The sequence below is a fragment of the Dama dama genome, chromosome 25 (assembly GCF_033118175.1).
Source record: "Dama dama isolate Ldn47 chromosome 25, ASM3311817v1, whole genome shotgun sequence".
Lineage (NCBI taxonomy): Eukaryota > Metazoa > Chordata > Mammalia > Artiodactyla > Cervidae > Dama > Dama dama.
This window is the reverse complement of record NC_083705.1, coordinates 26,422,479-26,435,775: the sequence shown is the minus strand read 5'-3', so window position 1 is coordinate 26,435,775 and position 13,297 is coordinate 26,422,479. Positions and strand designations below refer to the sequence as shown.

General features: G+C 37.6%; 1 protein-coding gene and 1 non-coding gene across 4 annotated transcripts in view; one reads left to right on the top strand and one right to left on the bottom strand.

Moving 5' to 3' along the window:
• Nucleotides 1-2,056: 2,056 nt before the first annotated feature.
• LOC133046905 (U6 spliceosomal RNA) lies at nt 2,057-2,163 on the top strand. Its single transcript, XR_009690600.1, has one exon. It is a non-coding gene; the product is annotated as a U6 spliceosomal RNA (small nuclear RNA).
• Nucleotides 2,164-4,973: 2,810 nt separating this feature from the next.
• Nucleotides 4,974-13,297, bottom strand: part of ERCC8 (ERCC excision repair 8, CSA ubiquitin ligase complex subunit) — a 57,029-nt gene continuing 48,705 nt past the window's right edge. For all 3 annotated transcript variants that reach the window (XM_061129742.1, XM_061129744.1, XM_061129743.1), the window contains one exon: nt 4,974-12,764. In XM_061129742.1, coding sequence (XP_060985725.1) covers nt 12,696-12,764 — 69 coding nt within the window. In that variant the 3' untranslated portion in view covers nt 4,974-12,695. The remainder of the gene's footprint in view (nt 12,765-13,297) is intronic.

Below are 13,297 nucleotides of genomic sequence, written 5' to 3'. Positions count from 1 at the left end.
TTTATCAAAATAAATGCATTTTTATTTAAGCTATGTTATTTTGGACTTTCAGGCACATCTATTCCTAATTCATAGCACCTGCCATCAAGCAGGTGTTTTCAGGTTTATTACAAATCCCACCACCATGTAATATCTCTGTGATATTGACCAGGAGTTGACATTTATCATATTATACTTTTTTCTCTCCGTTAAAAATGGAAAGTTGAACTGACATAGTCATGTGTTTCAAAGGAAGTTGAAGAGCATATGCCATGTGGAATTAGAGATTATTTCTATATGATTAATTCTGCACACCAACTTGTAGCTCAGTCAGTAAAGAATCTGCCTGCAGTGCTGGGAACCCAGGTTCAATTCCTGGGTCAGGAAGATTCCCTGGAGAAGGAAATGACAACCCACTCCAGTATTCTTGCCTGGAGAATCCCAAGGACAGAGAAGCCTGGCAGGCTATAGTCCATGGGGTCACAAGAGTCGGACTAAATTATGACTTAGTGACTAAATTACTTTTAAGTATTAAATATACAATGACTTTGGAAGCTATTATGAAACTACCCACAGCAAGAAATATGCCCAGAAAAGCAAAGACATGTTAATGACAAACTTAACTTAGTGAATAACTAAATGGACTGAAAACAAGGACTGGAATTACAGCAGTGATAATAGTGTAAAATGTATCAAGTTAAAAAAAAATTCTTGGCATTAAAACATTTTGCCAGTGATGGGTTGATGAAAAGGTTGATTGCAACAGAAATTGTGTACTGAACAGAAACTAACATTTCAAATATAAATTTAATCTCATTAAATATTTGTTAGCATTTCTTAGGGGTGAAGGGATTTATAGTACAAAGTAGTGTGAAAAGGTTAAATCATTTATAGTTTTTTCCCCTTCCAGCCAATGAAAGTATAGATATAAAAGATATAAATACCACCCAAGTAGCTATAGTCATCTGTGGTGTCTGGAAGACTTTAAGTGTTTGAATAGCTTTTGAACGTTGTGCCAGTGATATGTATATGAAGACATTATTTTTATGTGTTGAGTAGCTTTTGAACGTTGTGCCAGTGATATGTATATGAAGACATTATTTTTATGTATTGAGTAAAGTGAGTAAACAGGGCCACAGGTTTTAGCAAGTCAGAGCTACTACTGGATTTGTTTTTCAAAACTGAGGTCCATGCGGGCAGTTTGCGCAAGTCATACAACATGTGCTTATTTTATAACTAAATAGGAATCAAATTTAATTTAGGAAAAAGAGACATAAAATGAATGTAGCAATGAGTACTATGAGATGAATGTACTAGCAAGGTTTAAACCATAGAAGACACACCAGTGCTTTCTTTACTTGGTGAATTGTATGTAAAGTAAGTGTGGTATGAGAATGAAGAGTTTTGTTTTGGATGTTTCTAAAAATTGGTTTGTGTTATCTAAAGAAAGTGTCAGCTGAACTCATTAGTGAAGATTTCTTCAAAGATTGTCTATGTCTTTAGCTGACATAGACACTATTTCTCTGCAAGTGTGTTTACAATCAGTTACACAAACAAATCATTTCTTTTATTCATCTAATTTCTAATAAAACTGTGCCTTTGGGAAACTCACTAAACCAGAAAAAACATGGCCTACTTTCAGATGCAGAAATCATTTTCTAGAAATTAAGTGATAATTACCCCTTGTGGATCTAAGAGCTGAATTCTAAGTTAAATGATTTTGAAATTTATAAAAACAAATAAGTTTGCCTTTTCTCATCTATAATACTGATAATGTGAATAAAGAGCTAAAAAAAAGTATACTAAAGTGTGGGGCTTCCCAGGTGGCACAGTGGTAAAGAACCTGCTTGCCAATGCAGGAGATGCAAGAGACAAGGGTTTGATCCCTGGGTCAGGAAGATCCACTGAAGAAGGAAATGGTAACCTGCTCCAGTATTCTTCCCTGGAGAATTCCATGGTCAGAGGAGACAGGCGGGCTACAGTCCATAGGGTTTCAGAGCTGGACATGACTGAAAGACTGAACACACACACACACACACACACACACACTAAAGTGTAGTTATAAAACTAACCAGGAGTGCTCGCTTCGGCAGCACATATACTAAAATTGGAACGATACAGAGAAGATTAGCATGGCCCCTGCGCAAGGATGACACGCAAATTCGTGAAGCGTTCCATATTTTTATAAGTCAAAAAAAAAAAAAACTAACCAGGAACTGAATTCTATGAACAACTCAGATATTTTAAATATGAAAAAGAAAAAAAAAAAAGAGTAAGGAATCTATGTTTTGGAAAACCTTATCTGTGAAAAACATATTAATTTTAATGAAATTAGTATTGCTCACAGATGATGAAGAAAAAAGCCACATTTCTTTGGTTCAGGATAAAAAAATAATGAACTATAGAAGAAACACATAAAATACTTTTTTAGTATTTGGATTTATAGAATACTTAATCTTTAATTTCATATATTTATGTTACATGCTTATAGCAAAGTGCAATAAAAATAAGCAATATAATTCTCATATTTGATTCCTCATTTACCATGTTCTCCTGGCTTTTGCAAGTTTTTGAGTTTGTGAGCCCTCATCTTGCCTTTCTTGCATTCCTTCTGGTTACAAAGCTAATCAATGACCTTAGTAGGTGAAATTTTCAAATATATTTGTCATTTTTCCATAATGGGGGTACACAAGAGTAGAAAGCCCATAACTTTAGAGCTAAAAGCAATGGAGAAATTCAGTCTAACCATATTACCAGGTGGGAATGGGCTAGAATTGGAGAAGAACACATAAAGAAGTCTGAATTCAAGGTTTCATAAAGATCCTCTAATTTTGTTTAGCTATTGAGCTTCACACAGCAAATCTCCAGGGTAACAGCAGCCCTCTAAAGAATTCATGGAGGATCTACAATAGGTGTACAGGCCAATAGGACCCTTTGCCATTGCGTGAGAAGAAAGACTACAAGATTAATGTAACACCCAAGTTGTTAACTAATATTTAATAATACAAAATTTCTTGCACAGTAAAAATAGCATAATCAGTTAAGCATTTTATTATTTGCAAATTACAAGTGGAATTTTTGTTTTGCACTTAAGTGATTGGTAATGGTTCAGTTCAGTTCAGTTCAATCACTCGGTCGTGTCTGACTCTGTGACCCCATGGACTGTAACACGCCAGGCCTCCCTGTCCATCACCAACTCCTGGAGCTTGCTCAAACTCATGTCCATCGAGTCGGTGATGCCATCCAACCATCTCATCCTGTCATCCCCTTTTCCTCCTGCCTTGTGTTCACTAATAAATTATATATATATATATAATTATAATGTATATAATATATATATATATATAATATTAATACAGACATATGGCATCTTCTATTTGCCAAGCAATGTTCTAAGTACTGAGGATGCGGCAATAACTAAAACAGATAAAAACCCTGCCCTCACAGAATATACATTCTAGGAGAGAATGATAAAATAAATAAGCAGATCATCTACTGAGGAGGTAATGTTGAAGAGAATTTGACAAGAGCTCAGAGCCCAATAATCATGAGATTTTAAGTAGCAAGAGTTCTATTAGGTGAACAATTATTACATGTAAGAACTTTGTATTTCATTTATCCTTACAACTTTTTATGGTTTATTTTATTCCCTTTCCACAAATGAAACTAATACAGGGAGGCTAACTTGCTAAATCAAATGGTGGTTGCATAATAATTTCGATGGGAACTTTACAAGTTTTACTTTAGGGAAAAATACCATGTTCATGCCATTAAAATTTGGGTATTTAGTGTACGATTATTCATGAGCCTTTTAGAAAGACACTCTACTTTTGCCTTTAATGAACTTCAATTAATCTTGGATATAAACCTCTGTTAATGTATTTCACACAGTGAATACTATTTAAAAATTGCTTTGCTGTGTCGTGAAGCCTGCAGAATCTTAGTTCCTGGACCAGGGATTGAAATCCTAGCCACTGCACCACCAGGGAATTCCCAAAGTAACACACACACACACACACCCATTCACACATATATTGGCCACACAGCTTGTGGGATCTTAAGTTTACCAACCGGGTTTTGAACTTGGGCCCTGAGCAGTGGAAGTGCAGAGTCATAACCACTGGACCACTGGGGGATTCACGAATATAATTTTAAAATGCTTCCTAAATATTACAATGTGTGATTCTGGATCAGGAATGAATTTAACAATTTTCCACTCCAGTTTTCTGTCCCTTCCTTTTTGTTAACTAATGAAAAAATTAAAAAACCAGTAAAAAAAAAAATAGTATTCAAATTTCACATGTTTACTTAGTAGTAAAACTAAGACAAAGACTCAGGTCTTCTGATTCGCAGTCTATTGTTCATTATTTCTTTATGAAAGCAGTACAATTTTAAAATAAACTTACCATTCTTTAATGTTCAGAATATTACCGAATTACTTTTAATACATTTTTTCCCACCATATTTACTAAAAGTCACATTTTTTCCACACATAATATATATAAAAGACATTAAAACAGTACAAGAAAAATAGTTAATAACTCAATTCTCAAAGATCTATTTCTTCATTTTCGCACATTAACAGTACAGGTGTAGATGATGCAGATTTACGTGACAGTGGATGATGCGACTACGCAGGTGAAGAGAAGCTGGAGAGTGGGCGTGAGCCACTGGGGAAGGATCAGCTTTCTTGCTCCCGCTGGTGTCTGAACAAAAGGGTGGCAGCGGTGCTGTCGCTAACTCCTGCTCTAAGAATGAGATAAACAAGAGAGAAGCGGCTTGTGCCGATCAGTCTGTGCCACACTCAGACATCTGCCGCCTTTAACAGGTGACCACCGATGCCTAGGAAACTAAGTTACTGGCCAGGCCCAAGGCTACAGGTCCTATGCAGTAACTGCTAACACACGGTCAAGGCATAAGAAAACACGAGGAGCTTGAGGAATTCGGTATTTAAACACTGACTGGTGTTTTTGGTGATAAAATAACAAACCACATTAAGCTTGTGACATTTATTTAGTTCCAAGTTTAGGGAGAGCACAGACTGGGACAGCTGTATTAACCCAGTAGCACAAAGTTTATGAGTACTCTCTTAAAAGATAAACAAGACTGATTTGTCAGGAGCATACAGGGCATTTGTAGACTCCACACACACAGAATTACAGAGGTCACAGGGCAGTTGTTTTTTATTATTTCCCTTAGTGTTTTTTTTTTTTTTTCTATTTTCTAATTGTCCAGTTTTTAAAAAGCAGAAAGGAAGGAACTAGATGGCAGCAAAGAACCATACCTCCTGTATTTGAGGATGTTGCTGATATTCTAAGACAGACAAGCTTGCCTTCCCAGAAATGACTTGCTATGAATTTTTGGCACCAGGGTTTAATACAGCAATCTAGGCAGCACAAGACCATATATATTTTTTGCAAATAAAACCCATATTCATTACTGAACTGTTTGTCCCTTAAATGTAATATTTTTTGCAGAGCTAAAACAGAAGAAGAAACTCTATCCTAGCAATAGATTTATCTTTCAGATGTCTAGACCCTTCTTCATTATACAAAGTGATTATTGTCTATTTTGCAATTAGCTTTCCCTGCTATACTTTTTGAAAGGAAAAATCTCAAGCATGCCAGGCTTTGCGCCAATTTCATTTCTGGCATGATTTGAATGATTTTAAGTTTACTGTCCTAATGATATTCAAGAGTTTTAAAATACAGGCTCAGTAAATAGATGTGAATATAGAGAAAAAATTACATTGAAAGAAAATTTATCAATACATTTATAAAAATTATAACTTACAGAAATCTTTCCCTTTTCTAATCTTCCATAGCTAATCACTTTTATAGAAACAACCAGGTATTAGGATATGACTGAACAGTGATGAACTATTGAGTTAGAACTATGCAGTCATTTGGTTTAATATCTAATCTATGAGATAGTGACTTTTCTTTAAAGGATAACTGAGATTAGCTTGTTGAGACAAGCTTTTTCTATTATTGTCTCATTGAGACTTTAAATAATAGAGCTACAGGTTTTTGTTTTCTTGTGTCTCATCAACAGTAGGCTTTATATGGGAGAGTCCTCACTTTGAAGCTAATTTTATCTGTTAATACAACTGGTACAGTTTAAGGGTTTGTCTTCAGGGCTTTCTTTAAAGGATTTTATCTATTTGAAATGGGGCTTTTTAGTATAGACTGAAGAGAAAGAATGCTGCAGTTGAAGATTTTTTTTTTCAACAGTATCTAAGTGGAGTTGGAAAGTGTGCTAAATGTATGATAATATCTATTTGTATATATATATAATAAGTACATATGATATGTACATCTCTCAAGTTGACAGGTCCAGCAGTTATTCTGTTGGGCAATATGACTTAACACATTAGTAAAGTATATGTAAGATTAGTGGGATTGTGCATAACCAAGGAGAAAGAGTGGTTGTGGTGAGCATGATGAGACACACGAGCTGAGAGCAAGAAAAGGCCTTGGGAACTCGGTGGTCCTCTCCCCAGAGTGTTAAAGGATTTGACTAATATGAGGCAAATGCTTTCAGGGAAAGCAACAGTCTCCACTAATATTTAAAACACTGATAGCAATGACATCTACCAGATTCTTCTCTAGGCACAGGAGTGGGGGGTGTACCTTTTGGCAGAGAACAAGTAGGATCACAGGCTAAGCAGACAGTAAACTCAAGAGATGTAATGGGATCCCTAGTAAGAATCTCTTGTGTCCAATTTGTGCAACCCCATGTATGTTGATGGAGCTGAGGTTTTAGTGTCAGGATGAAGTCATCTCCAATGGGCGAGGTCTCAGTTTAGGAGATGTCCTCTTGGAGGTGGGATTAGGGTATCCTTTCCAAGAGGGTATCCACTTGAGGGAATGTGAGACTCACATTTGCCATGTTTGGTTGAAACTATGGCTTATTTAGAGGATTTGGGCCTTTAGACGTAAATGAATGAAAGCACATAGACTAGTAGCAATAAGACACGTCAGCAGAAAACACATGCAGCTGCACTGACAGGGCTTTTGTTTTTGGTGGAAGTTTAGGCTCTAATAGGTTCCCTATCAGATGAACAGCTGTCTGGTGTATGGACAGTCTGGCTAATGGGCCCCTTGATATGGCTTCCAGCCCTTCTGGGATGAGGGAATGATAAAAAATTTATAAAGATATGGGAAGACACTATAAAAAGGGCCTCATATAAAATGAGTCTTTGTATACATGAAGGCAATGCACATCCCCTTTAAATATAAGGGGGTTGGGAAATTTTTAAAAGTTGATGTGAGGTGTATAGCCTTGAGTGAAGGCCTAGAGCAAGATACAGACCCATTTAGGGGTCCATTTACCTGATTGGAACTTGAAAAGGAGCCATGTGAGACCATTACATCTCTTAATTAAACTGGCTATTTGGTACCTTTGAGGGACGTGAAAGTTCTATTGAATACTTTTTTCAAGAGATTAGCACCATGTATTTTATAGAGAAGTAAAATGTGTATCTTGGTTATTATCACTTATATCTATAACTCTGATAGTTTGGAGTACATTATATTGTGTATTATGGCCTCAATAAATATTATATGGAGATGTGTGGTTGTGATTTATATTTTGGGTATCTGTGAGGCTAGACACTCCCAAGTTTTGTTAGCTTTTTCTCCCTTAAGGGGACAGTTTTAGGCAATGACCCAACAGTTCATAATAAATGTGAAATGGGGCTACTTGTTGGCCAGCAGTTTGGCTGAGTGTGTTGTTTCTTGGGTTCCGTCATTCATTAGGGACATCCTGGCTAAGAGATGGAAAGCAGCAACATTCCATTGAGCTCCATCATGTGTGATGGTTGCCAGGGCCACTTGCATAGTCTATAAACATCCACTGCTGCTCATTCAGTTAGTACCTAGTGGATTCTGAGCAGCCAAGTGGACTGGGGGAGGGGTGATATTCTCCAGCACCATGGCATTTAGCAAGGGATTGATGACAGCAGACACCACCTCCTTCTGCAGGTGGAATACACCAGAGAGCTCAGGTTTGGCTCCATGCTCTATGAGGCTCTATGAGGCCTGACTAAGAGGCCTTAGTAGCTATGCCACGTTTCTGGTGTATTATTTCTATGACCAATGTTTAACAAGCAGTTGGTATGGAAAATCATAGGTTCAGAGCTTCTATTTTCCAAAGAGCTCAGCATGTACTTCATTTGTTGTTTTTCTAAAGAAGCACAGTATGGAGCTAAGAGGGGCAGTTTCTTGCCTCAGAAGCCCTTGGGTAACATATCCATCCTAAGTGGTCTAGCGATTCCGAGAGGTATGACAAGAGGTTACCAAAATTTCCCTGGTGAAAGAGTCCTTCAGGGCACTAACAGGCGTTACCTGTTGACTTTAATTTGGAAGTATTAAAATTTGTAAAGAAAGAATATTTTTTGCCATCAGAACCCCAAAAGTATTAAAGATGTTAGACCTGTATCCCTTAAATGTATATCAAAGGAATATCCTTGGAGGAGGATGCAATTAATGTAAACCCACACCTCTGCTCCTGGAAGAAGGTGGATGCAGTTGAGATCCTGTCTGCCAAGACTGTGTGACGGCAAAGCTGCTGAGGATGGACAGTCTGGAAAAGGTTTATTGTGTCTGTTTGAAGTGAAGGCAAAGAGCAGTTAGAGGATGGTGAAATAGGCATTGAACAAAACATGTTAGCCACATTTTCAGGGGCAAGATATTTACCAGTTGTTGACGGAATAGAATCAGGAATTTCAATAATATTAAATATTCAAAACTACAACGAAGTACCACCTCACACTGTTCAGAATGACCATCATTAAAAAGTCTTCAAATAAATGCTGGAGAGGTTGTGGAGAAAAGGGAACCCTCCTACACTGCTGGTAAGAATGTAAACTGGTGCAGTCATTATGGAAAACAGTATGGAGTTTCCTCAACAAACTAAAAAAGGCAACTCTACTGCCATATGCAATTCCACTCCTGGGCATATACCCAGACAAAACTATATTTCGAAAGGATACATGTACCTCTATGTTCATAGCAGCACTATTTACAATAGTCAAGACACAGAAACAGCCTAAAAGTCTATCAACAAATGAATGGATAAAGAAGATATGCCATACACACACACACAATGGAATATTACTCAGCTATTCAAAAGAATGAGATGCCATTTGCAGCAATATGGATGGACCTAGAGATTATCACAGTAAGCAAAGTCAGAAAGAGATAGGAAATATATGACACCACTCGTATGTGGAATCTAAAATAAGCTTCCCAGGTAGTGCAGTGGTAAAGAAGCCACCTGCCAATGCAGGAGCTGTAAGAGATGCAGGTTTGATCCCTGGCTTGGGAAGAGCCCCTGGAGAAAGAAATGGCAACCAACTCAAGTATTCTCGCCTGGAAAATTTCAAGGACAGAGGAGCCTGGCGGGCTGTAGTCCAAGGGGTTGCAAGCAGTCAGACACAACTGAGCATACGAAGGGACAAAATAGAACCAGACTCACAGGCACAGAGTACAGACAAGTGGTTGCCAAAGGGGAGGTGGGTAGAGGAGGGAGAGGAGAAGTCTGGGAGTAGCAGATACAAACTCTTATATACAGGATGGATAAAATACAGGTCCTACTGTAGTATACAGGGAACTATACTCAATATCCTGTGATAAACCATAATGGAAAGAATATGAAAAAGAATATTTATATGGATATAACTGAATCACTTTGCTGTTACAGCAGGAATTAAGACAACATCGTAAATCAACTATACTTCAATAAAATTTAAAAGAAATAATACTGGATATTGAGTATGGGGGCCCCCAATGGGTGGGATGTTGTTAATGCTGTAGTAATCCAACATAAGTTACCATTTTAACTTTTTGTTATACAAACTCTTTAGTATATTCATTTAGTATATAAATTTTGGATTTCCAACTGGATCAAATTAAAAGCTTTGTTTTAATATTTATGTATATATTATTCAATTACCTTTTATCTGTTTTTGCTTTTAAATCAGTAATCTAGAGTTAGCATTGTTTGCTAAACTGGCGCTTGCTTATACCTAAGATTTAAAGTTCCCTCTTTTTTCTCCCCTGGGCTGTAGCCACCTAAAGTGACAGTCAGTTTTTCTGTTCTCTTCCTGTTTTAGATTTTTGTACCCTGAAGGTACAGTCTTTACTTTTTCTGGCTGTTAAGAGGAAAAGAGGGAGGCTGAAGGGGTCAGGTGCTTCTCGTTAACCTATCCCTGGGATTGCCCCTGTCCAAGGAATAATCAGTCCCTTTCTCACAATGCCACCTTTTTTTAAAAAACTTACAGAAAGACTTACCTCTCTAGCTGACTAAAACTTTTCCATTGTTTTCTTCTCGGTGTTTACCTGATAAGCGCCTGTTGGTCCCTAGCAGCCTCTCTGTGATCAGTGCCCCTTCTCTAGGGTGTCCTAATCAACTTTAGCGGGGCTAGTGTCTATATCTAGAAAAGCAACGGTGGCATCAGCTTATCTTTTACATTTGCGTCTGAGACTCCTTGCATATTGCTAAGTAGCAGCTCTTAGGAGAGCCCATGTACATGGATCAAGTGCTTTGCATTTTTAACATTAATTGGATCAACTCCTCAGGGTTTTTTGGGGGGGCATGCTGGAACCGGGGGCTCCTTTCCTTTTCTCCTCCTTTTCATTAAACATTGAGACACAGGTCTCTGGGCAAGGGACCTCATACACCCTACTAGGTTGGGGAATGAGTTGCTTGTGACAGCAGCAAGCAGGCATGGCAGAGAAGATTGTGACCTGAACAATAGTGTTTGTAGGAAGCCATGATCTCCTGAGAAGGCCCTCATATCAAACCCACAAATGGCCTACAACACCTAAGCAAGTGTTCAGGTGGAGTCATCTCTTACTACTTTGAGGAACAGGCTGAAATTTGACTCAGAAAAGCTCAGAGGGGGAAAGGGAAATGGTTAATGGACGCCTATAGGAACATATAACGTCACAGACACTAGGTACTAGTATGGCCTCAATGCTTGTCAGCACTGCCCGGTCAGTGGATTAGACTTGTCCACGGCACTAGGAGGGCTAACATTCCTCATCCCCAGCAGATGGATCTTTTAAAAATGTAGCCAGTTATCTATACAGTATTTGCAGTTTGTAGAAAGACTTCTTCTTTCTTAAAATTAAAAAAAAAAAAATTCCAATTTCAACAGCATTCTCAAAGGTTATAAGAATCCCCACTAAGAGGAGAAAAAGTGAGAGTAAAATGGTCAGGGCTTTAAAAGGATGCAACTATAAAGTAAACGTAAGGAAAACATTTGGCCAGAAAGGTCTGATATGAGGCCTAACAGTTACACATTGAAAAACTCAACCGTATAGTCGGTCAAGCTCACAAAAACCTCATTAACTAGTCTCCTATTGATAAGAATCAGAAAGAAAGGGAATATAAGACTAGGCTCATGATAATCACTTGTGGGTTATGATACAAGAGCAGAAAATAAAATAGAAATTTTCTGACATTTGACAATGTTAATCGGCTATACCCCAACAAAAAAAGAGAAATTTTATGACATTTCATGTTTAAACCCAATTACCTGACAGGATATTTTCTGCTTTGATGAATGCAGTAGGACTTGGTCACACAGTAACCAGATTCATAGAAAAGTAGTTCAAGCTGCCATCTGATGCATTAAAATAAAGGAAATGTAGGATTTTTCCTAAGTTACCTATAATGCATTTTTTCAATTGTGGAAGGCAATGAATTAAAAAATATTTAACATAAAGCTAGAAAATGGTTAAATAAATGAAAGCACTGCAAAAACTGAACATATTAATAAAAATAAACTAATTTTGATTCTAACTTTTCAACTATAATTTTTGATATAATCCTCAGTAAAATCACCCCTGAAGGTGAAAATGAACAAAGTGACTGTACAACCAGCAGGAGAAAGTCAGTGCTGATAACCTCTGCTTGCTCATCCTCTAAGACTGCATCTTATCGTTCAGACAATCTGCTCAGGTCCCACAAAGAGGATACCACAACCTGTCTCCTTGTACTATAGCGGCTGCAGCAAGCCATAGCAACTGGGGTTAAGGAAAAATGTTCTCATTAAGTAAACTATACCGAACTTTGTTTTAGGACTTCATGCAAATATTAACCTTATTTTAAGACAAAAGGGAAAACAATCACTCAAATTTACGGCTCATTTAGCTGTCACTGGACAAGACAGGTCCATCTAGTCAAGGCTATGGTTTTTCCAGTAGTCATGTTTGGATGTGAGAGTTGGACTATAAAGAAGGCTGAGCACCGAAGAATTGATGCTTTTGAACTGTGGTGTTGGAGAAGACTCTTGAGAGTCCCTTGAACTGCAAGGAGATGAAACCAGTCCATCCTAAAGGAAATCAATCCTGAATATTAATTGGAAGGATCGATGCTGAAGTTGAAACTCCAATACTTTGGCCAGCTCATGCGAAGAGCTGACTCATTGGAAAAGACCCTAATGCTGGGAAAGATTGAAGGCAAGAGGAGAAGGGGACGACAGAGGATGAGATGGTTGGATGGCATCACTGACTCAATGGACATGACTTTGAGTAAACTCCGGGAGTTGGTGATGGACACGGAGCCCTGGCGTGCTGCAGTCCATGGGGTCGCAAAGAGTCAGATACGACTGACCGACTGAACAGAACTGAACTGGACAACTGAAAAGATAAAATAGTCCAGTTTTAAAAGTTTCGATTGAGACAAAAGGGTACTAAGAACAATATTCATCCTTCCTCATCACTGCTGCTCCAGGCATCTTCAAATGCTGGATTTAACTGTGATCTGGTTGAAGTCTAAAAAAGGAAGCAAAAAAGAAAGATTCAATTATTCTACCTCATAATTTTAGGCTCACAATATAGTTATGAAATCAGATAAAAGCAACTAGATTATTTTGAAAGAAACTATGTAACTGTTGGTTTAAAACCAAAAGTAACTTAAGAAACACCCACATTCAATATAAAACAATGCAATTTCATTTTAAATAGACATATCAGACTTTATTCAAATTCTCTGTTTCCTTCAAAGTAGTTACCTCACACACAGACACACACACAGGATGCTGTTACTATTATTAAGGCATTTTTTAAAATAACCCTTTGGAGTTACCAGGAGTACAGGGCACACTCATATCCATGTGGCTAAGACTGGACTCAGGTCTGTAGGCTGGCTTGACAGACCAAAATATTAAAGTGAGCAATTTTTACTGTTTTGATGGGCCTGATTTTTATAAATCAGCAAAATTCATATACAGGGAATAAGGTGTTCAACAAATGGAGCAATGCCCTTTTTGGTATGAAGTAGTGAGGTTTGTTTATTTGTTATTATA